This window comes from Rana temporaria, chromosome 7 (genome assembly GCF_905171775.1).
Source record: "Rana temporaria chromosome 7, aRanTem1.1, whole genome shotgun sequence".
Lineage (NCBI taxonomy): Eukaryota > Metazoa > Chordata > Amphibia > Anura > Ranidae > Rana > Rana temporaria.
The window spans coordinates 113,399,835-113,426,413 of NC_053495.1; the positions used below are offsets into that span (position 1 = coordinate 113,399,835).

At 40.6% G+C, this 26,579-nt stretch overlaps 1 protein-coding gene across 1 annotated transcript in view; it reads right to left on the reverse strand.

Moving 5' to 3' along the window:
• The window catches only part of LOC120946211 (fibronectin type III domain-containing protein 7-like), a 63,716-nt gene extending 43,731 nt beyond the window's left edge, over window positions 1-19,985 (reverse strand). The window contains exons 1-4 of the mRNA XM_040361032.1: window positions 19,528-19,985; window positions 17,673-17,691; window positions 7,335-7,601; window positions 2,289-2,543 (exon numbers count right to left, since the gene is read on the reverse strand). Coding sequence (XP_040216966.1) covers window positions 2,289-2,543; window positions 7,335-7,601; window positions 17,673-17,691; window positions 19,528-19,590 — 604 coding nt within the window. The 5' untranslated portion in view covers window positions 19,591-19,985. The remainder of the gene's footprint in view (window positions 1-2,288; window positions 2,544-7,334; window positions 7,602-17,672; window positions 17,692-19,527) is intronic.
• Between the last annotated feature and the right edge of the window lie 6,594 nt (window positions 19,986-26,579).

Genomic DNA, 26,579 nt, shown 5'->3' on the forward strand with positions numbered 1-26,579 from the left:
GTTAGAACCACAAACTATTGTAGAGAAAACTCATTGTTGCTGCATTTCAGCCCTGGTTCACACTGGGTACGATTTGGAACGATTTGAGATGCGATTTGACATGTCAAATCGCATCTCAAATCGGCGACAATTGTCGGCAATGGCACTGTCCTAATCAGTGCGACGCCGCATCTGCGATTTCAAAAAGTAGTTCCTGTACTACTTTTTGCGATTTCTGGCCGCGATTTACATTAAATTGCGGCCGAAATCGCGGCAAATCGCGGCAAAATCGCGGCAAAATCGCGGCCGCGAAATCGCAGTAAAATCGCGCATTTTACCGCGATTTTGAATTCGCAGCAGTGTGAACCTAGGCTCAATCTGATTTCAAATCCCTTATATGAATGTTTCCAGGCATTCTAAACGTTCATTCTTCCACAAGAGAAACTGTCCAATTCTCTCCTTTTTAAACTAACATATCTTCCTTCCCATCTTGAGGAAGATATAAGCTTTACTTTACATTCTAAATAGAACCAGTCTATGTCCAAACAAAGATTGAACACACTTGGGGGAGATTAATGCCATGTACACACGATCCGAATATTGTACGAAAAATTTCGTCTGAGGAAGAATCGTCCGATAATTGGATCGTTTGTACTGGGCTTCCGTGAGCCGATCATGACAGTTCATCTGATATTATTTTATCGGACATGCGCGAAAATTTTCCTCGTACGATACCAGATTGTCCGATTTTCGTTTCGTCAGTACAGTTGTCGTCCGAAAATACAACACAAATACATTACAACACATGACATCACTTCCGATTTTTTTTTTTCTGTCATACGAGAATTTTTGTGACTTTAGCAACCTGTTCAATTTCTATTTGCGACTAGTAAATGGAAAAAGTCGGACGATCTGTCATCCGATTTTCGGATTGTGTGTACTAATTGTAGTAATTGTGTGGCATTACTAAAACTACTGCACACAGAATCTAGTGCAGCTGTGCATAGTAACCAATCAGCTTCTAGGTTCTATTGTCAAAGCCTAATTGAACAAGCTGAAGTTAGAAGCTGATTGGTTACTATGCATAGCTGCACCAGATTCAGTGTGCACCAGTTTTTGTAAATCTCCCACTTGAAGCCAAATTGTAATGCACTGATTACACCTGACTGATGGTATTAATGCTGCATTGCAGCTTGGTAGGTCACCACTGCCATTTTCTGACACACTAGAAGCCCAAACTCACTTAAAGCGGGGGTTCACCCTTAGAGGGCACTTTCTCCCCTTAGATTCCTGCTCGTTTTCTCTAGAGGAATCGGCTATTTGTTTTAAAATATATGCAGTACTTACCCGTTTACGAGATGCACCCTCTCCGTCGCTTCCGGGTATGGGCTGCGGGAATGGGCGTTCCTTCTTGATTGACAGTCTTCCGAGAGGCTTCCGACGGTCGCATCCATCGCGTCACGATTTTCCTGAAAGAAGCCGAACGTCGGTGCGCAGGCGCAGTATAGAGCCGCACCGACGTTCGGCTTCTTTCGGCTACGAGTGACGCGATGGATGCGACCGTCGGAAGCCTGTCAATCAAGAAGGAACGCCCGCTCCCGAAGACCCATACCCGGAAGCGACGGAAGAAGATGCATCTCGAAAACGGGTAAGTACAGCTCATATTTTAATACAAATAGCCGATTCCCCTAGACCGAACGAGCAGGAAGCTAAGGGGAGAAATGGGTGAACTCCCGCTTTAAGACAGCCGAAGACCCCCAGTATGTGTATGCATCAAATCCAACAAAGCAAAAATGACATCTGCCTAAATCAATGCATAGCTAACAAGGGTAATATTCATACATATGTTTGTTAATTGCCCTATTTACTGTACTTGCACCTTTATCTCGCAAGCTATAAATTGATTTAGACAGCTGCCATTTTTGCTTTCTTGAACAGTTGGACATGGGGAAATGTGGATATATTGCAAAGGTATACTACATATATTTTATTTATTTTGTCATACACTTTAACTGCCATGTCATGGTAGGTATTTAAAAAAAGGGTATGTTTCAGGAACATTTTTTCATCCCCTTTCTTCACAAAATTTGAAAATGATAAAATCATTAGTTGTTGCCCTTACAAAGAAGAAAAATGGTGCTGGCAAATGGATGAGTAAAGTAAAGTGAGGAGCAGGATGACAGGCTCAGATTCTGCACCTTTAACAACAAGTCACCTTTGGCAGCTATTATATTTCTAATCTCTCAGGCTGCCTTTAAAACTGACTTGATGTTTTCCACATTGTGAATGTAGAAGGCATTGATACATACATGTGAGAACAGTTATGCGCTTGCTAGCTGCACTTGATCCAGCTGAATTCACACCATAGAGAGTAAGGCTGTAGAGAGACGATGGTTTAAGATCTCCAATGCTGCAGTTCAGGGCTTTGTATGTGCGATTAATACTGTCTTTCCCGAGTGACACCATAAGAAAGTAGAAGTCCACCCCAACCACGGAAGACCATCCAACTGTTATTTCAGAGCTGGATATACCATTTGCTGTAGCAATCTCTGGAGTGGCTGTCACTAAAAAAAAAAAAACACAGTAGATAGGTAGAGTGTTATTTTTACTGTAAATGTTATGATGATGCAATAAATTCTATGTATTGAATCAAATAACATTATACTGTTTACTTAACATCGAAACATCAATGGTACATATATTCTGCTTTAACCATGTTTATAATCAAATACCGTATTTATTGGGGTATATCGCGCTCCCGCGTATAGCGCGCACCCCTAAAGTTGCCCCGAATTCCTGTGGAAAAAAGTTTTTGTTGTACTTACAGTTTTGGTGTCTTGTGCGGCGTCCATCGGCGGCCTCGTCGGGTCCGGCGTCCGTCTGCGGCTTCGGGTGTCCTCTTCGTCGGGTTCGGCGTCCTTCTGCGGCATCCTCGCGTCCTCCCCGCTCATTTCCCGCGCCGAGTTTGAATACTGCGGCGACATATACAGAGCGCAGTACACTCGTGTATTGTCGGGCAGGCTCGGCTACTCTCACGCTGACGTCCTGTCAGCGCGAGAGGACCCGAGACTGCCCAACAATACACGAGTGTACTGCGCTCGGTATATGTCGGCGCAGTATTCAAACTCGGCGCGGGAAAGCGGGTATCGGCGTATACCGCGCACCCACGATTTTGCCCTGATTTTCAGGGCAAAAAAGTGCGCGGTATACGCCGATAAATACCGTATATATATAATAAATACAGCTTACAAAGTTATTATATGTCATTGAGACTCAAAGACTATTTGAAAGCACAATGTAGGCAGTTGAGTCATGGAGTTCCAAGTTGACTTTGCAAATTCTAATAACCTACAGTAGATGGTACATTGCTGTACATGCAAGCTTTTACCAATTAACATTTGCCCACCAATTTTAAAAATAGGGCAGATGTTGATCTGGTTGAGTAGCAGCATCAGTTGCTTGTGGCATCCTTCACATGTTGAAGTATCTAAGGCTGCAACTAACGATTATTTTCATAATCGATTAGTTGGCCGATTATTGTTTCGATTAATCGATTAATCGGATAATAGCCTTAAAAAAAATTGGATTTTTTATTTTTTTTGGGCCAATTTGTTGTTGGGCAGATTACAAAACACAAATTGCCGCAAAAACACATTACATGCTTTTCTGCAGCTTCTCCATTGAAGTATATTGAACCAAAAAAAAAAAAAAATAGCACCGTTTTGCGTTAAAAAGTCCTTGCCCTTTCCAGCTGAAAAAAAATCATGGATGTGAACGTGTCCCATAGGAAAACATGTAAATGAGCTGTAGTGTGTTTCTGCAAAAAGCACCAAAAAACAGATGTGTGAACCCAGGCCTGAGGCCCCGTACACACGTCCGAGAAACTCGACGGGCAAAACATATCGTTTTGCTCGTCGAGTTCCTTGTGAAGCCGCCGAGGATCTCAGCGAGCCAACTTTTCCCATTGACTAACGAGAAAATAGAGAACATGTTCTCCTTTGGCCCGACGAGATCCTGTACGGGGCCTGAGATGTTTAGTAACATAATGGGGTTAAAAAAACTAAAATAAGTACAAAAAGAGCAAATAATCACTACTGTAAGGGGTTCATTTTTTTACTGTGGGACAGTGAAAGTAATATTTACAGTAGCCATTTGCTTTTTTGTACTATAAAGGGATAATTTTAGTTTTTTTAACCCTATTATGTTACTGGCCGATTAATCGATTATGAAAATTGTTATTGATTAATTTCATAATCGATTAGTTGTCGATTAATCGATTAGTTGTTTCGGCCCTAGAAGTATATTCTGTCATAATCTTGAATATATTGTATAAAATTAATAAAAATCGAAGCAGGAGAGGAGGAACCCTCATGATGGCCACAATAGGAGGCTTGCTTACATGCAAATAGTAGACAAGTTTGCCCTAATCTGTCCAGTGGACCAACAGGTGCACATTACGTTAGACATGTGCATTCATTTTCGTCCGAATTTTGGGTATTTTCGTTATTGTTTTAACAAACAAAAACGAATGCGCAGAATCCGAAACCTGAAAGATCCAACTTAAAAAAAGGCTTTATTTTCGTTTTCGTTGCTACAACAGATCGATATAGATAGTAGATTCGACATGACGCTGACAATAGCAATCTTTGTCTATCGAACCTGTGGCCGAATGTGCCTAACCTAACTCTATTAGTCCAAGATTATTCTACATAGAGGAAAGATTTGACATTATAGAAACAGTGTTGGGGTAGACCATTCGACATGAATGACGAAGATTCAATGAAGCAGCGAAAAACATACAAATGTGGAATCTGTCATTGAAGGCTTATGGGGCCAGATTCAGGTACAATTGCGGTGGCGCAATGTACTCCGTTTACGTTACACTGCCGCAAGTTTTCAGTCTAAGTGCCCGATCCACAAAGCACTTACCTGGAAACTTGCGGCGGTGTATCGTAAACACGTCCGGCGCAAGGCAGCCCAATTCAAATGGGGCGGGTACCATTTAAATTAGGCGCGCTCCCGCGCCGGACGTACTGCGCATGCTCCGTTTGCATTTTTCCCAACGTGCTTTGCGCAAAATTACGGCGGCGCGAGGTGTTTGTGAATCGCGACGTCCGTAACGTACTTATGCCGGGAAAAAAAATTCAAAAGCGACGCGGGAACGACGGCCATACTTTAACATGGCTGGTGTAAGGTTAAGCAATGAAAAACATTGCTTAACTTTGCGACGGGAATCTACGACTTGTGCCAACGTAACGACGGGAAAAATCTTCGTGGATCGTCGTAACTGCTAATTTGCATACCCGACGCTGGTTTACGACGCAAACTCCCCCCAGCGGCGGCCGAAGTATTGCATCCTAAGATCCGACGGTGTAATTCAATTACACCTGTCGGATCTTAGGGCAAACTATGCGTAACTGATTCTATGAATCAGTCGCATAGTTAGAACGGCCCGAAAACAGAGATACGACGGCGTATCAGGAGATACGCCGTCGTATCTCTTTTGTGAATCTGGCCTTTGGTGTCTGTCGAAAGTTCTAAGAAGATTCGACAAGCAGCTAAACTGTATGACGCCGCAATCGTACATTTTCGGTCAAATGCTTGGCCAATAGGCTATAGAAGAATTCAAATGTTGGTTGACTAGTAATAATAATTTATAAATATAATTATTACTAGTGTCATACAACATTAGAATTCTTCTATAACTTGTAGGCGGAACATTTGACTGGAAATGTACGATTGCAGCGTCCTACAGTTTAGCTGCTCTGTCGAATCTTCTTAGAACTTTCGACAGACACCATAAGCCTTCAATGACAGATTCAACCTTAATTAATTCGGATTTTCGGACTAATATATTTTTTACCGAAACTAAATAAATAAATACAAATTTTGGGAGTAACTAAATAAATGTATTTTTCGGACGAAAACGTGTCTACATTACGTAGGGGTTATAAGTGTTTACACGCCAAAGCAGATCATTAACATATCTGGTATTTTTGCATCTGTGAACACTTTGGGGCAGATCCACAAAAGAATTACGCCGGCGTATCTATTGATACGCCGGCGTAATTTAAAATTTCCTGCGTCGTATCTTTGTTTTGTATCTACAAAACAAGATACGACGGCATCTGCGATCGATCCGACAGGCGTACGTCTTAGTACGCCGTCGGATCTTGGATGCAATTTTTCGGCGGCCGCTAGGTGGCGTTTCCGTCAAATTCCACGTTGAGTATGTAAATTAGCTAGTTACGGCGATCCACGAACGTACGTCCGGCCGGCGCATTTTTTTACGTCGTTTGCGTTCGGCTTTTTCCGGCGTATAGTTAAAGCTGCTGTTATAAGGCGTACTCAATGTTAAGTATGGCCGGCGTTCCCACGTACAGTTTTTAATTTTTTACGTTGTTTGCGTAAGTCGTTTGCGAATAGGGATTTGCGTAGAATGACGTCACCGTCGTGAGCATTGGCTTGTTCCGGGTAAATTTCGAGCATGCGCACTGGGATACCCCCACTGACGGCGCATGGGCAGTTAAATAAAAACGTTGTTTTACGTCGGGTCACAACGTATTGTCATAAAACACGCCCCATTACATCCATTTTAATTCCGCACCCTTACGCCGCCAAAGATACACTACGCCGCCGTAACTTACGGCGCAAATTCTTTGTGGATTCGAAATAAAAAAAATAAGTTGCGGCGGCGTAGTGTATCTTAGATACGCTGCGCCCGGCGCAAGATTACACGCAGGTACGTGGATCTGCCCCTTTCACTTTAGAGTAGACATTGGTGCCCAATAGATTTTAGAGAGATAAGATAATACCAGTATCAGCAGTTCCTGCTTGGTGCCTTTTTCTTTGTTCATTACATGGACAATAAATGCATGTTGGGGTCAGGTCATGCGCTGGGGTGGACTAGAGGGGCAGTGCTTCTAAATAGAGTGACTTTCAGTTGCTGGTGCCCAAACCTTGCACTGAACACTACCAGGGCCACGTTCTTAGCACTGGAATAAACTGTAACAAATAAATTACATTTACAAAGTCTATTAGTTTACTACGTGTGGTATTTATTATTTATGACTGAGATAAATCTCTTAGCAGGAGCAATTTAGCAATATGTCATGGAAAAAAAGTGATTCTATGTTAGTAGAACATAACTTTTTTTGTTTGTTAGTGGAAGAGCTTGACATCTAGCTTGTATTAGTTGGTTACCTACACATATATATGAATTTGTGCCTGCATTGAGTTTTCATGTTTATTTATACACTAGTACTTATTATACCTATACATAGTGAGTAATTGTGTGGTGGTGTCTTGTGAACAGCTGGCATATTTGTGGCATAGAGACTGTTATGTATACTGACCTGTCTGTGCCTGTACTGAGGTTGTTGCAAGCAGTGCACCACTGGATCCATATGATTTTAGTGTTACATTGTAGTATGTGCCTGTTCTTAATCCTTGCATTAACTTGGACCGAGAAGTAGTACTGGCAATTGCAGTAATGGCAGCGATGGATGAATTGTTCGCCACTCGAAGGTCAAGCATAAAGTAGGCCACCAGTGTAGAGCTGGAGTTCCATGAGACCACCAGTTGTGCAGATGTTGGACTTGTCACATTGGTAATCTGGAGATCTAAATGAAAACATGATTATAATCACAAGCATGTTTTAAAATACAATGTGCACACATACTTACATTATTTTATGTTCTTTCCTCTGTCTCTTTACTTTGGCATTGATTTACAAAAGGAAAATGGTCTGTTCATTTACCTTAGCTTAGTGATTGTGGGGAAGCTCTGTTACCTTCAAGCATCCAATCATGTGCAAGCAAAGATATTTTTTTTTTATTTTCCTTACACATGATTGGGCATTCTTTGCAAAGTTATTTTTATCATAATCACTAATCTAAGGCATATTCCATTGCAAAGTGAACAGCATGGTTTTCTTTAGTAAATCAACCCCATTGTGTCCGCAGAATGGAGCAGTAGACATGTCTTCACAGTAGACATGTTTTATGCCATGGCAAGATCACTGTCATTTACCCACTGAGAGGGAGTAGCACGAGGGGAGCCTTCTAGATGGCCTTTCCCTTCATTCAAACAAACTTCCTCTACAATCACATTGTAGGAGAAACAAACTCACCTACCTGACATACTGGCCATTACACTGACCTACCTGACATACATACACTGACCTACCTGACCTACATACACTGACCTACATACATTGACCTACCTGACCCACATACACTCACCTATCTGACCTACATACACTCACCTACCTACACTGACCTACATACACTGACCTACATGACATACATACACTCACCTACATACACTGACCTACCTGACCAATGTTAGGTATGGACGTCGGAACAGCGTAAAATTTTTCACGTTTTACGTAGTTTGCGTAAGTCGTTTGCGAATAGGGCTGGGCGTCATTTACGTTCACGTCGAAAGCATTGGCTTCTTGCGGGTTAATTTGGAGCATGCGCACTGGGATACTTTCACGGACGGTGCATGCGCCGTTCGTAAAAAGCGTCATTTACGTGGGATCACAATAAATTTACAAAACACATGCCCACATCTTCCACATTTGAATTAGGCATGCTTACGCCGGCCTATTTACGCTACGCCGCCACAACTTTGGTTTGTGAATACTGCACTTGCCTGTCAAAGTTGCGGAGGCATAACGTAAATAGGATATGTTACGCCCGCACAAAGTTGCGCTCTTCTACGTGAATCCGGGCCTATAACTTTTGTGCAAACCAATCAATATACGTTTATTGCGGAAACTAAAACCGAGGAAGAAATTTGTTTTTGTTTTTGGATATTTATTATAGCAATTTTTTTTTTTTTTCAAAATGTTCAGTATTTTTTTGTTTATGGCGCAAAAAATAAATAAACGCAGAGGTGATCAAATACCACCAATAAAAATGTATTTTAGTGAAGAAGTGCTGTATCACATAAAATGGCCTGGTCATTAAAGGGGCAAATCCTTCCGGTCCTTAAGTGGTTAAAAAAAAACCTTTACAAACACTTTATGAAAGGAAGCCCTTACTATGCGATGAGCCTGATTTTAACTGTCACAATGCGAGTTGTCTTTTCACCACAATAAATCTGTTAATATACTACACTCACATTGCACTCTGCTGTTCTTTTTATCCACATCTAAGGACTGTAAGCTGCAATATGTCACCTTTTTGCTCTTGGGTTTAGTATGCACTGGCATTACAGTAGCTTTCTGTTTTTGTTATTTTTAGCTGTATCACTTCACATTGTCTGTACGCTGTAAATAGTTATTAGTATCTATTCCTAATCTTTATATACAGTACATATATATACATGAGTATACTGTATACATATATCCTCGTGTGTATATATTATTTTATATATATATATATATATATATATATATATATATATATATATATATATATATATATATATATATGTACTGTATATAAAGATTAGGAATAGATACTGATAACTATTTACAGCGTACAGACAATGTATATACATATATCCTTGTGTGTATATATTTTATATATATATATATATATATATATATATATATATATATATATATATATATAATACATTGTATATGCATACTATTTTGTAGAATTATCCTTATCTTGTGTGCTGGGTGCAATCCTCAATATTTAATATTATGTCTGCACAATGGGTGATCTATAGAATGCGCCCTAAAAAGTCGCCCACCGTTGCGCCTATGGAGGAGTGGATGATGCCTAGCTGCTGTTTAGAAGATAATAAGTGAACAAAAAGAATGTAAGATGATGAAACTCTCTAAGGAGTGTCAACAAATTAAAACAGCGCTATCAAATAACTGTGCATATTTGACTATATAAAATACATTACTACAACCCATATGTAATGATATACAGTGATAATAAACAAAATATATCCAGTTTAAGAAATAAACACTAAACTGTGACTGTAATAATAAACACCCGTGATTGACTTAAACGTGAAGTGAACGCACTGAAAGTGCAAGAGACAGTCTTTAAAAATAATTTAGAACGTGGCCAAACAAAGCAAAGTTCATGTGTATAAGGATCCTGCGATCTTCAAATTTTTTCAAAAACTTCCACCACACCCGACAGTGCTCAGTGACTCCTCCCCCATCAAATGGACACTCACCGGATAGGTATGCCTCACACTCTCGTGTTTTGGCACAAAAAACCTTATCAGATGTAGTTGTTCCCGTCAATAAAGATGTAATCCAAATATGACATCCAATCAGTTCCACATATATGTCAGAGAGAGACAAAAGAAGTGCAAATAGTGTGATACCATCAAAGGTTTAATAGCACACCAAAATAAAACTTCAAACAGTGCACTCACAAACAAAATCTTGTAAAACAGCAGAATATCACATCAAGAAACTCCTTCAAACGTCAAAATGGTGAGAAGCGGTCACGGCGGACCCCCGATCAGCGAGAAAAAGTGAAACCAATTCTCCTACTCACGGTGCCATGGACTTCTGTCAGATGCAGCTGCACATCCACTTAAATAAAAAACTTCAAACGCACTCTGCATCCAAAAACGCAGCACTCACTAGTAAAATTAGACTGTATGGCAATACCCCGACATGTTTCGTTATAAAAACTTATTCATGGGACTAACCACACAGTCATAAATGGTTACCTTATATCTGATGTAGTCAGATCAATCAGCCTATCAGTCCTGGGCGTTTTCCCACTTCCTCCAAAACTGTGGGCGGAAGTAAACGATAATCCCAAACTCCTGTGGGCTGACAGCATCATCCACCACCACTGGCTGGTGTATGAATCAATCAGCCAGTGCGATAGGCGTGGCGCCAGTCCCCAGATTCCAATAGGTGAGAGAGTATGTTAATCACATCCCCCAACAGCAGCAGTCTGAGCCAATCACGTGCTGCACAGCGCATCCCGCTCCGCCTACAACGATGGGCGGGCCTAGAGCGCTTATGCAGCCAAAGCTAGGAGGAAGTCAGCGCCTCCTCCATTGGCTGGCTGTCTTACCCAGCAGCCACAGCGGTAAGCCGACCTGATAGGTCGAGCAGACGCTGCTCATGATAGGCTCGCCGCGGGGAATGGCTTCTAACAGCACAACAGGGGCAAATCAGCTGTTGTATAGGCAGACGTGGGCGGCTGAAATGAGAGGAAAGGAAAAAAAAAAAAAAAGCCGATTTCCGGGTGTCCCCGTGACCACGAATCACATCTACAGCACAATCATTACACTGTGTTTATATTGAATAGCCATACAACAGTTCCTAATTAAGTCATCAGCTGATATATATCAATCATGCGCTGGAGTATATCAACAAATACATATAAAAACATTTGTCACTGGATGAAGGCAATAGTCAGTTAAAATAAATTAATAACATTTTGCATTAGTACATATTAGTATCAAACGCTAATTGCAAATTCATATAAATGATTAAATATATATAATTAAAATATATCTAAAATATGTAAGAAATGCATTAAAAATGAAACTCGATAGAATCAATCTAAAACTGGAACTAAATACAAGTGGTGAATTAGTGATCGCTGAGCTGATCGCAAATGGTCACCGATAACACCCCCACTGGAGAAGGGATTAATTAATAGCAAAATATCAGATAAATGAATAAAAGAGTACATATACTGTAAAGATGCCAGAAAGGGTAATACTAAACCCACGGAGGGAAAGGTGTGGGTATGATAAATGTCTAAGAATTATTGATGAAGCAATTCAAGTCTACCTCTATATTCAACCCCCGCGGAAAAAGACATTTTAGCAAGAATATCCAGTGAGTTTCGCGCTGTGAAAGGTCACGGACTCTGTGTGACCCCCTCCAAGATGGGTAAACCACATCTATGCCACAAAATTGAGCAAGCGTGGGGTCCTGGTTATGTACCTTTTTAAAATGCATGGAAACGCTATGTTCCTCAAAGCCTTTTTTAATATTTGCTAGGTGTTCTGATATGCGGATTCTTAGAAGTCTTTTAGTCCTCCCAACATATAATAACCCGCATGGGCACCATAGCAAATATACAACATATGACGAGTTGCATGTACTGAATTCTTTAATGTCAAACATTGTGCCATCGGAGCTGGTAACTTTGTTAATTCCTTTGTTGTGTTCTTTCACCGTGCGGCAGCAAATACACCTTCTGCAAGGAAAGAATCCTTTCAGATCTATTTTCAATTGGCGATCAGGTGGATCCAATATTTTGCGGACCACTCTATCGCCAAAATTGGGCGCACGTCTATATATAAAACGTGGCTGCTGAGGAATCACTCCACCCAGATGTCTATCTCTGCTGAGGATGTGCCAGTGTTTCTTATATATGGTTTCAATTTCCTTATATTGGATGTGGAAGCCCGTCAGGAAGCTCCACTGGTGTTCATTTGTGGATGGTTCTTCTATTTTCTTCTTAAAACAGTCTTCTCTCGGCTTCTCTGCGATCTCTTGAATCATTGACACCAGGTTGATCTCATCATATCCCTTTTGAGCAAATCTCTTCTTCAGTACATTCGCCTGCTCAAAATAATCTGAGTCATCAGTGCAGTTTCGGCGCACTCGGAGAAATTGCCCTTTAGGGATATTCTTTATCCAAGCAGGGTGGTGTCCACTTCTGATCGATAGATAACTGTTTCGATCAGTGCTTTTAAAGTACACCTTTGTTTTCAACCTGTCATTACATCTTTCTATAGTTACATCCAAGAAGTTAACTGAACACGCACTGATCACATATTCCAGTTTAATGTTGTTCACATTGTTGTTCAATACTTCAAGGAAAACTTTGAGATCTGTTTCCGATCCCTGCCAGATCAAAAAGATGTCGTCAATGTATCTCCGATAGAAGATAAGTTGAGATCTTTGATCTCTGAAGATACTTTTGTCCTCCCACTCCGCCATAAACAGGTTGGCGAGGCTATGGGAGCTAAAAAGTTTTCCTTGAAGTATTGAACAACAATGTGAACAACATTAAACTGGAATATGTGATCAGTGCGTGTTCAGTTAACTTCTTGGATGTAACTATAGAAAGATGTAATGACAGGTTGAAAACAAAGGTGTACTTTAAAAGCACTGATCGAAACAGTTATCTATCGATCAGAAGTGGACACCACCCTGCTTGGATAAAGAATATCCCTAAAGGGCAATTTCTCCGAGTGCGCCGAAACTGCACTGATGACTCAGATTATTTTGAGCAGGCGAATGTACTGAAGAAGAGATTTGCTCAAAAGGGATATGATGAGATCAACCTGGTGTCAATGATTCAAGAGATCGCAGAGAAGCCGAGAGAAGACTGTTTTAAGAAGAAAATAGAAGAACCATCCACAAATGAACACCAGTGGAGCTTCCTGACGGGCTTCCACATCCAATATAAGGAAATTGAAACCATATATAAGAAACACTGGCACATCCTCAGCAGAGATAGACATCTGGGTGGAGTGATTCCTCAGCAGCCACGTTTTATATATAGACGTGCGCCCAATTTTGGCGATAGAGTGGTCCGCAAAATATTGGATCCACCTGATCGCCAATTGAAAATAGATCTGAAAGGATTCTTTCCTTGCAGAAGGTGTATTTGCTGCCGCACGGTGAAAGAACACAACAAAGGAATTAACAAAGTTACCAGCTCCGATGGCACAATGTTTGACATTAAAGAATTCAGTACCTGCAACTCGTCATATGTTGTATATTTGCTATGGTGCCCATGCGGGTTATTATATGTTGGGAGGACTAAAAGACTTCTAAGAATCCGCATATCAGAACACCTAGCAAATATTAAAAAAGGCTTTGAGGAACATAGCGTTTCCATGCATTTTAAAAAGGTACATAACCAGGACCCCACGCTTGCTCAATTTTGTGGCATAGATGTGGTTTACCCATCTTGGAGGGGGTCACACAGAGTCCGTGACCTTTCACAGCGCGAAACTCACTGGATATTCTTGCTAAAATGTCTTTTTCCGCGGGGGTTGAATATAGAGGTAGACTTGAATTGCTTCATCAATAATTCTTAGACATTTATCATACCCACACCTTTCCCTCCGTGGGTTTAGTATTACCCTTTCTGGCATCTTTACAGTATATGTACTCTTTTATTCATTTATCTGATATTTTGCTATTAATTAATCCCTTCTCCAGTGGGGGTGTTATCGGTGACCATTTGCGATCAGCTCAGCGATCACTAATTCACCACTTGTATTTAGTTCCAGTTTTAGATTGATTCTATCGAGTTTCATTTTTAATGCATTTCTTACATATTTTAGATATATTTTAATTATATATATTTAATCATTTATATGAATTTGCAATTAGCGTTTGATACTAATATGTACTAATGCAAAATGTTATTAATTTATTTTAACTGACTATTGCCTTCATCCAGTGACAAATGTTTTTATATGTATTTGTTGATATACTCCAGCGCATGATTGATATATATCAGCTGATGACTTAATTAGGAACTGTTGTATGGCTATTCAATATAAACACAGTGTAATGATTGTGCTGTAGATGTGATTCGTGGTCACGGGGACACCCGGAAATCGGCTTTTTTTTTTTTTTCCTCTCATTTCCGCCGCCCACGTCTGCCTATACAACAGCTGATTTGCCCCTGTTGTGCTGTTAGAAGCCATTCCCCGCGGCGAGCCTATCATGAGCAGCGTCTGCTCGACCTATCAGGTCGGCTTACCGCTGTGGCTGCTGGGTAAGACAGCCAGCCAATGGAGGAGGCGCTGACTTCCTCCTAGCTTTGGCTGCATAAGCGCTCTAGGCCCGCCCATCGTTGTAGGCGGAGCGGGATGCGCTGTGCAGCACGTGATTGGCTCAGACTGCTGCTGTTGGGGGATGTGATTAACATACTCTCTCACCTATTGGAATCTGGGGACTGGCGCCACGCCTATCGCACTGGCTGATTGATTCATACACCAGCCAGTGGTGGTGGATGATGCTGTCAGCCCACAGGAGTTTGGGATTATCGTTTACTTCCGCCCACAGTTTTGGAGGAAGTGGGAAAACGCCCAGGACTGATAGGCTGATTGATCTGACTACATCAGATATAAGGTAACCATTTATGACTGTGTGGTTAGTCCCATGAATAAGTTTTTATAACGAAACATGTCGGGGTATTGCCATACAGTCTAATTTTACTAGTGAGTGCTGCGTTTTTGGATGCAGAGTGCGTTTGAAGTTTTTTATTTAAGTGGATGTGCAGCTGCATCTGACAGAAGTCCATGGCACCGTGAGTAGGAGAATTGGTTTCACTTTTTCTCGCTGATCGGGGGTCCGCCGTGACCGCTTCTCACCATTTTGACGTTTGAAGGAGTTTCTTGATGTGATATTCTGCTGTTTTACAAGATTTTGTTTGTGAGTGCACTGTTTGAAGTTTTATTTTGGTGTGCTATTAAACCTTTGATGGTATCACACTATTTGCACTTCTTTTGTCTCTCTCTGACATATATGTGGAACTGATTGGATGTCATATTTGGATTACATCTTTATTGACGGGAACAACTACATCTGATAAGGTTTTTTGTGCCAAAACACGAGAGTGTGAGGCATACCTATCCGGTGAGTGTCCATTTGATGGGGGAGGAGTCACTGAGCACTGTCGGGTGTGGTGGAAGTTTTTGAAAAAATTTGAAGATCGCAGGATCCTTATACACATGAACTTTGCTTTGTTTGGCCACGTTCTAAATTATTTTTAAAGACTGTCTCTTGCACTTTCAGTGCGTTCACTTCACGTTTAAGTCAATCACGGGTGTTTATTATTACAGTCACAGTTTAGTGTTTATTTCTTAAACTGGATATATTTTGTTTATTATCACTGTATATCATTACATATGGGTTGTAGTAATGTATTTTATATAGTCAAATATGCACAGTTATTTGATAGCGCTGTTTTAATTTGTTGACACTCCTTAGAGAGTTTCATCATCTTACATTCTTTATGTCTGCACAATACCACTTCAATTGCATCCTGAAACCGTTTTTTTTTTGTTCTTTTTCCTCTTGACATTTGTGGTAGGCCACACCCCTTAATAATTAACCACACCCAGTTTTTTTCTGTACAGTATGTCATTTCCTTATCATTCTATAAACTGTTCTCCCAGGTTGACATCTCTCTTATAGGCATCATTATGTTCCCTCTACTAAATCAACAATACATACCGTGTTTCCCCGAAAATAAGCCCGGGTCTTATATTAATTATGCCAACAAAAGACACAGTAGGGCTTATTTTCAGAATAGGTCTTACCATGTAATGTGATGTCTTCTCTCCCCCTCTCCCTCCCTGCCTGTCAGGAATCCCCAGTGTAAACTGAGTTAAAATTCTTGTACAATCCTATAATCCACTCTATTACAGTATTATATAATGTACAATGTGTGTTTCTGTAATATAATTGTGCCAAATACATTTGTTATAGCGCCGCTCATCACTTCCGTTACCAGCCGCAGCTCTCTTCCCCGCAATTATATTACAGAAACACACACATTGTACATTATAAACTACTGTAATATAGTGGATTATAGGATTTTACAAACATTTTTAACTAGGGCTTATTTTCGGGGTAGGGCTTATATTGCAGCCTTTCTGGAAAATAGCACTAGGTCTTATTTTCAGGGTAGGTCTTATTTTTGGGGAAACAGGGTATTACTATTGTCATTAAAAGGGACCTAGACTGTGGCAGTCAAAAAATGGTAAACCATATCAATAATCAAAGACAGGGAGAGGATATACCTCAGATGATCTCACACTTCAAACATCTAGTTATGAAGATGTATTAAAAGAAGTACCTTGTGATTTCAGCTGGACCCAGAAGAACCATGAGAAGAAATGTTGTACTGCTACTCTTCAGGAAGAATTTGAGGGGAATAGTAGATTTTGGAGGGGACTGCACAATAACCTTACTAGATATTGCCTATAAAACATTTTCACTTTCTTAAATATACATTCACTTTAAAATATCTGGAATTCCTTTACTCAATGTCAATGCACCAAAAAAAAATGTCACACAAGCGATTTTCTACACCAGTTGTCGGACAAGCAGCATTGTTGGAAATATCCTACAATTATACAGGAATGGAAATAAATCTCTGGCAAAAAAAATCTGTATGTGAAAATATACAACATACAACTAAGCCACTTCATGACATTATCCAATTGGTTTTGATTGTCTCTAGATTTAGTGCTGCAGAGAATGCTATTATTTGTTTACTGTGGTTCCAGGCAAGAACCAGAAAGAAAGAGATCAAGAAAACACAAATTACTGTGTCTTCAGGTGACATATAAAATGTTCCTAAGTCAATATTATATATATAGGCTTTGCAGGTTGCTTTGGTATGCTTGGGTAAGTGGGCTTGCTTGGGGGTCTAATTCACTAAGCGTTCATGTAAACTGGCTAATAATATATTCTACATACAGGACCACACACATAGGTGACTTTATAAAAAAGTACTTTCTATCTTCATATATATCTTCAATTTTAACACCCAATTATGTGCAGAGGAAATAAAGAAAGTATGGAATATTCCTTTGAACTTGATTGAACTTAATACAGCCTCCCTGCGTGAATTTTTTTTTCTAAAAACACTTGTAACATATACTATGTATTACAATCCAATATGTTGTGTATATTGATATAAGTAAATATCAGTGTATTTAAATATAATGTACAGAAATAGCAGTTAATGCATTACCTTTTTGTCCTTTTGAACACTAGAGAATACAAAAAAAATTATATCATTATATTTAATACTGAAATTATATTGTTATCAATGTAAAGTTCGTCAGTAAACAATAAAAAGACATCAACAAACAAGAATGTATATGCATTTTGTGCAGAATTCTAAATACAGGAAATGTTTTATTGAAGGTGGTGACCATGGGATCTCACAGTAAATTGTAGCCAAGCGTTGGATATACATACATTTTAAGGTCCCATTAAAAAATTAAAACAGATTTGTGGTACAATGGGGCATTAAAATAAATTGTACTATAGAAAAGTAGTAAAATGTATTTGACATTACATTCTGAACAAAGAACACCATTGGAGCACACACAATCTGGTACAGCAGTGTATGGTAGCCAGTCAGCTTCTAACTTTTGTTTGTTCAATTAAGCTTTGACAAAAGAAAAAACCTTGAAGTTTATTGATTTCTCTGCAGAGCTGCACCAGATTTTGCACTCTCCTCTCCAGTTTTAGTAAATAATCCCAACTGTGTGTATTCAAAGATCAAACTAACATGCAAAAAATAGATCTGACCTTCTATCTAAGACATATGTACACATAAATACCCAGTCATATTATAGTGCAAAAACACACATGGGTAAATATACAAAAATTACACAAAAATCCTCCACATAATACTATCAAAATGCAGACACTTAATTTTCAATGATAAACCAAAAACGATTGAGCTTACCTAATAGGGTACAGCAACGCACTGCTATTCTGAGCAGCAAAAGAATGAGAAATGATTTATGTGAGTTATAGCACATTGTAGGGTGTGCTTTGCCTTATTAAAGGTCTCACTAGTTAAAACACGGACTATAAGGGCTCATACATATGGATGCAAAAATAATCCAGCACCTATATAACTCTGGGCAGCATTGCAATAGCATTCCAAATGTTTAACAGGCATCAAAATATTTTTTTAAAGCATCAAAAACCATATGAAAAAATTCCAAATAATCTGTAGAGGAAATATTTCCAAATATTTGCTTACTTTTTCCACTTAAATGTCTTTGTGTTTAGATATTTTTACTCACTAGCCTTGAAACAGAAACATTATAAAATTCTTATGTAGCACCTACTAAATATATATATATATATATATATATATATATATATATATATATATTTTTTTTTTTTTCAAAAGAAAAATCACATGCATTAAGAATAATAAACATACAGTGCATTTATGGTCTATATACTATTAGCTATTTAATTTCCTCAACAATATCTGGGTCATACACATTCCAGTTCTGACACTGAGGCCCCGTACACACGTCCGAGAAACTCGACGGGCAAAACACATTGTTTTGCTCGTCCAGTTCCTTGTGAAGCCGCCGAGGATCTCGCCGAGCCAACTTTTCCCATTGACTAATGAGGAAATAGAGAACATGCTCTCTTTTTGGCCCAACGAGATCCTCGTCGGTTTCCTCGGCGAAAAGTGTATACACGACCGGTTTTCTCAGCAGAATACTTCTCCCATCGAGTTTCTGGCTGAATTCTGCCGAGAAACTCGGTCGTGTGTACCGGGCCTGACAGATTCATAAGTATTGTTTGCAATACTTGGATTGCTAAAGTAAAGTGACAAATAATTGAAAATATTTTGCAACAAGTTAAAAATCATAGTAGATGTGCGGGACAAATACAAAACAAAAATCTGTAAATCTTAAAACTAGGAAATATGGGACCTGTTGTCATGTCAATAAAAAACGTGCCAATAGTCAACATGAACACAGAAGAACAAAACGTTGCCAAATAATTATTATTATGATATAGAATGCAAAACGGACATAATGTCCTAAAAACAAAATGTTAGATACCTGAAATAGAACTGAAAACAGAAACAATGTTCTTAAAATCCAGGAAAATGTAGTTTCTGCCATTCTTCTCTAATCTGATGAGATGCGTCTAAAAGGGACATTTGTGGCTTGTTGTCACAACATAGTAGTGGTATAGATACATGTGTGTATAATGGTTAATCTAGACCAATCCTAGAAGATGGGATAGTGAAAAGTGATATTTCTGAAGAAGAGCTCTACCCCTCCATCTGATGAAAGTCTGCCTAACTTTTTGTCCCAAGAGAAAACAAGTCTGAAAGAAGTGTTACAATTCTCATTGTAGCCTGGAATTTTTGCAGTGTAAGGAATATAAAAGATTACAGTAAATACAAAAGACTTTTGAAAACTGGGCAGTACCTAAAAAAAGATACTGAGAAGTGTGAGTACATCATGTGTGAGAAAGAAAGCGAATTCCAACAGAACAAAGTTAATTCCCAATGGTGGCAACAAATGGAACAACAGAAGTGAAATAAAAGCTAACGTATTTACATGATAATATTGCATACAAAAGAATGATAAACATGATACTGCTTTTACAGTGTCATTACGAGATTTATGATTATATATGTGCTTAAAGTTTACAAACCGAAAACAGATATGGGATCTACTGGGTAGAACACCTGAGACTTTGGGGTTGATTTACTAAAGGAAAACAGGCTGTTTACTTTGCAAGGGGATTTTTCTTTAGCTTTCTGAATTAAGTGAAGCTCTGGTGACTTTCATCATCCAATCATGAGCAAGCAAAAATAAAAAATAAAGAATTTTTTTTCCTTGCACGTGATTCTGTATTCTTTGCAAAGTAAATTGTAAGCTAAGGGAAAATTCCTTTTCGCTTTTAGAAAAATCAAGAAGTCAAGACATAAAGCAAAATAAAATATATACAGTTTAAAACCTTTTTTTGTTTTCATACTGTCCTTATCATATTCTAACATACCCTTTTTAAATAGCTAAATATTGTTTTAACACAATGTTTGAGAAAATAACTATTGGTCATTTTTCACTCTTTCATAGCATTTTTGAGTTGCCAGTCTAAGGCCTCGTACACACGAACAAGTTTCTCTGCAAAAACCAGCAAGAAACTTGCTGGGAGATATTTTTTTGTCGAGGAAACCGGTCGTGTGTACATTTTTCGTCGAGGAAACTGCCGAGAAACTCGATGAGCCAAAAAGAGAGCAAGTTCTCTATTTCCTCGACGGGAATGGAGAAACTTGCCTTGTCGAGTTCTTCGACAGCCTAACAAGGAACTCGACGAGGAAAGCGATATGTTGCGTCCGTCTAGTTCCTTGGTCGTGTGTACGAGGCTTCAGAAAAATATTTGTCAATTAAAAAACCGCCTTACCTTCCTAAAGGCTATAACAGAATAGACAAGCATCATTACATGAAAACTTTACTGTTGCAATATAAAGACTACTTGTAAAGTACTACGTGGATGGCCTGTGACTGGCTTGAACTTTTGTACATACTGTTACAAAAAATTACCTGTCGTTTCCCGAATTAAGGTATGTTACACTTCATCAACAAATCTGGTTCTAATATCTTACATTAACAAGAGAAGTGTCTCTTTTTCAGAACAACGTAAAGCTGTGTTGCTAACAGGGTGCTGGTGGAAACAGTGAAGCCTTGTACACACGACCGAGTTTCTCGGCAAAAACCAGCAAGAAACTTGCTGGGAGATATTTTTTTGCATAGGAAACCGGTCATGTGTACATTTTCGTCGAGAAAACTGTCGAGAAACTCGACGAGCCAAAAAGAGAGCAAGTTCTATATTTCCTCAACGGGAATGGAGAAACTTGCCTTGTCGAGTTCCTCGACAGCCTAACAAGGAACTCGACGAGGAAAATGATGTGTTTCGCCCGTCGAGTTCCTCAGTCGTGTGTACGAGGCTTGATACCATGTTGCTAACATTATGAGCTATTAGAAGCAGTGATTGCATGCTTGAAGAGCTAGGGATTTTCTTTAAACACATTTGTACCATGTTACATAAAATACAGCTTTTTGGACCCATCTATTCATAAGAAATTGAAAGCAATCTAATTTTCAGGTATGTATTAATTATACCTTGGAACCTTTTAATTCATGATGCCCCCACTAGTTGGATGGGATCATGAGTAAGGCCTCGTACACACGATAGGTTAAACTGAGGACAATGGTCTGATAGACCGTTTTCATCGGTCAAAACCGATCGTGTGTGGGCCCCATAGGTTATTTAACCATCGGTTAAAAAAAAGCCAACTTGCTTTAAATTTAACCGATGGATTCCTAACCGATGGGAAAAAAAATCGTTAGTAGGCACAACCATCGGTTAAAAATCCACGCATGCTCAGAATCACGTCGACGCATGCTTGGAAGCATTGAACTTCGTTTTTTCAGCACGTCGTTGTGTTTTACGTCACCGCGTTCTGACACGATCGTTTTTTTTAACCGATGGTGTGTAGGCGCGACGGACCATCAGTCAGCTTCATCGGTTAACCAATGAAAACGGTCCATCGGTCTGTTCTCATCGGATGGACTGATCGTGTGTACGAGGCTTTAGAGTGAGTGTCCACACTATTCCTATTCCTCCCCCCCCCCCCCCTGGTCTCTGTTGATTTGTACTTCAATTAAAACCTCCCCTCCAAGGTGAGTGGGTGAATAGGTAGTCCTGGTAACTATATGCATGCATGCCTTTTGTCTAGATTTAATGATTCTAATGTAGGATTTGACCTGTCTGACGTTATACCCCTTGGTTGTGCGATAACCTTGTTGCTTTCTGTTAGATGACTCACTTTATTCTCATGTATTGTCTACAGCTATTCACATGTAAACTGATGTTTTATCTCCAATAAAGATTCCTTCTGTTAAAAAAAAGAGTGAGTGTACACAGGGATTTGTGTTTTTCTTATGAAATTATGGTAAGTATTGTGTTGGTCATTTGATTATCTTAAAGGAAATATGTGCTAAGAGAATTATGAAGTTACCCTTTCTAATCCAAGGTCCAAGCACTTTCAAGTGTTTAATAGTGCTAAAGTGCAGACATTGTTAGCATCCCCATAGACTTCTTTCAGTCTGTGGCCTCCAGAAACTGTCCTGTCACTGCTCATCGCCACCTTAAATGCTTGTCAAGTGGTGGGTCACATACATATCAACCTATGTTTTAATGTAAATAAATAGTGATTTAAAATGGCCATTGCTGACCTCTGAGTGTCCTTTGCTAGATTTACTTAGAAGCTAGAAGAGTACAATATTTACAAAGAAGTACAACCTAACAGAAAAAAGACACTTATGATGAGAAGATAAAAGGCTTAATGAACTGGACAGTAGGTTCTTGTGTTGACCTTAGGCATCCTCCACAGAATTACACTCTTCTAAGATATCTCTATATATTATATATAATTTCGTGAAAGTACTGTTATTCTGCAAATTACTTCATAAAACTGCAATAAGGTCTGGACAGGTAAGTGTGTAGAAAAAGTTTGGTGAATGGTCTAATATCTCAATGGCAACATGGGCCAGGTGCGTGCACATGAACGTGGCTATCCCAAGACACATCGAGAAGCGACACCTAGCGTGGAGTACACATGACCGTCAGGGTAAATCCTCTGCAGGCAGTCAAACATAGTCGTGTATGAGGTAGGATCACAGAGGAATGAGTGAATATCAAGTTCTGATACTTATTGGGGGAAACGCTGGCAGAGACTAATGAAATGTTAGTGCAAGTGTGCAGGATGGAAGCCATGAGCAGAAAATATGTTTACAACACTGAGGATGAGCCATGCTCGGGTTGGCCGATGACAAGCAGAACCCCAGACATGATTGAGCGAGTGCAACAAATGCTGGCACAAGATCGGCAACTGACTCTACGATTGATGGAGGAGGACTGGGGCAATAACAAGGATATGGTGAGCACCATCGTCTGCAAAGATTTGGGTAAACAATAGATCTGTTTCCGGTTTGTGCCGTACAAGCTGACAGACGAACATAAAGAGAAACGGATGGCAACTGTGATACATTTGCCTATATGTCTCAGTTTAATGCTCCCTGCTTGCCATTGTGATTACCATCCGATTATTGAAGTGCTAATGTCCCCTCACTATTTCTAAAGGTTAATTGATCTATTGTGTTGTGTGAAGGAGATCTGTGTTTATGTGGCTTGTGTTAATTATTCTGATTGCTTCATTGTGGTAATTATCTCTCTATATGCGGGGTCGAGTTGTCTAGTTAATGTATTTAGTACAACTAGTACTCAACTCCACTGATGTCATTATCTAAAGAAAATGTGTTTTCAGACTCGGCTCCGTCGTGTCTGCCTACTCATCTGTATGGAAGCCCCAGTGTGAGGGGGGCGGAGATTTGTCATTGTAACAGTTTTGGAAATGACATATAAGCTGTGTGTTATAACATTAAACTCAGTCTTGGTTCCAGCATCCAGTCTTGACTCATGTGTGGGGGATCCTGTGATGTTCTTGTATGGAGAGGAGGGAATGCTTGACGGGGATATCATACCGATACCGTCACAATTGGTTGGTAGCAGTGGGATTTTCCCTTCTACTCTCCTTTACACCCGGGATTCCAAGCAGACACTGGAAGAACTACTGGAAGTTCGTGGAAGGATTGCTAGCAACAAAACCGAACGGGTCATCATAGCAGAATTAATGGAGCTAGACCAGGAGAACGGGATTGCAGCAACGCCAGCGGTACAAGAGATGGAGACACCAGTGATTCAGGAGGAGGAATCGCCAGCCAACAAGCTAATGAGAGAGAAGCTAGCGTGGTTCGGCCCGAACCCAATGCCGAATGTGGTGCTGAAAGTGATGGACCTGTTAGCGAAGGAGGCTAAACAAATAAGAGACAAACAAATAAGAAACGCAGAACTACAGGAGGCTAAACAAATAAGAGACGCAGAACTACAGTTAAAACTGGCAGCAGTCCAACAAGCAGCCGCACCTTCTCCGAACAGTGAGTACAGCACAGCAGACACAAGGAAGATTCCGTTTAGCGCTTTTAAAGCTTTTGATGAAAAGGACTGTGAAATTGATAACTACCTGGCGGATTTTGAGCGACAATGTAACCTGCACCGAATAGCTAGAAGAGAGTGGGTTGCAATATTGTCAGGCAAACTGTCAGGCAAAGCTTCTGATGCTTTCCGGACCGTGCCAGATCAGGATATCCATAGCTACGCCCGGGTTAAAGAAGCGCTCTTGGCTCGTTATGCAGTAACCCCAGAGTCCCACCGACAGAAGTTCAGGGACTCACGCAAAACCACGAAAGACTCTTACGCGGAATGGGCATGCCAGTTGTCCCTGTCGGCCTCTAACTGGGTTAACAGCAGCCAGGCCACCACCGCAGAGGACATTTTGCAACTAATGCTCCTGGAGCAATTTTACAATCACATCCAGACGGACGTCAAGGATTGGGTGAGAGATCGCAGGCCCATGACTCTACCAGAGGCCGCGAAGTTGGCGGATGAATATGCGGATACTCGCAAGACAAACCAGGTCACACCACGGGTACAACCTCCACAACCAACGGCGCCCTCACACCCACCAGCCGCTAGATACCAACCGCCTAACAGACCGATGACATCTAGCCCTCGCTACCCACGCCAGGAGGACAACGAACAACGCTGCTTCCGGTGCAAACAGTTGGGTCACTTCAAGCAGAATTGCCCCATGAATGACAACACCAGGTCAAATTGGTCTCAACCTGGGTACCGCCCACCAGCAGCAGCCCATTGTGTAGACTCGGCTTGGGATCCCCAGGAGCTGGGTCAGGAAGAACCATTGGGCACCCCTTACGAAGCCCTCATGGTACAATCTGTTATTACGGACAACAGGGAACACCATTGTCAGCTGGTCATGGGCGACAGCCATGAGACGGAGGGGCCTTGGAGGGAGCTGGGCAGAAAGAGGCACCGCCAGCTACCCTCCAAGAAGAAGAGGTCCTGGAAGTCATATAACCAGCGGACCTGGGAGGAGAAGAAGCGACTGGAGGAGATGGAATCGCAGCGGGCACCCCAGATGCGGGCCGAGATGTTCGCCAAGGGCCCACCGGTGGCCCCTTACACCACCACCCAGTTCCTGATGATGAAGGACCACGTGGAGAGCCTGCAGGACATGAGCAAGCAGGATCTGATCCGTGAGTACATAGAGCTGGAGGAGTGCATAAGCCGCATGGAGGAGGAGAACAACCGCCTGAGGTCACAGCGGGCTGACCCCCCCAGGCTCCATGAACTGGAGATGGAGCTGGAGAAGCTCAAAGAGGAGAACCGGTGGCTGCGGAGGGAGCAGAGGGTGGCTGACCCTATGGGGCACTGATTCCCCCCCCCTGAACTCTGAGCACCAGTGCTACAGCATTTCAACAAATATAACTTTTTCTTTTTATGAATCTCCTGTGACTGTCACTTCAGAGCCATAACCTGCCCCTCCCATAGCGGGACACCTAGATGGCGGCGCACAGACCCATTCGCCGTCTTCACACTGACTTCTGGTGACTTTGCAGATCGCACAAAGACTTGGGGACTGACCGGCGTGTGATCTGACGACCCGGTGGCATACCTGAGTCTGAAGCAGTTGCCAAGGGAGGTCAGTCATGCCAAACGGAGTTAACCTCGGACTAAAAGCTCTGAACCCGTCAACCCTACTGGACCAGGGAAGGTCCAACCGGGTTTTCCGGAGCAGGGAGAAAAAGGGGGGCCATTGTGATACATTTGCCTATATGTCTCAGTTTAATGCTCCCTGCTTGCCATTGTGATTACCATCCGATTATTGAAGTGCTAATGTCCCCTCACTATTTCTAAAGGTTAATTGATCTATTGTGTTGTGTGAAGGAGATCTGTGTTTATGTGGCTTGTGTTAATTATTCTGATTGCTTCATTGTGGTAATTATCTCTCTATATGCGGGGTCGAGTTGTCTAGTTATTTTTTTTTTTTTGGATTATTTTGTTTTATTGAGATCCACATTAATAATACATTATACATTATACAATTATGGCAGTGCTTATTACTGTTAAGATACTGTTGTTGTACACATCTTCAATATATATACAATTCACGTAA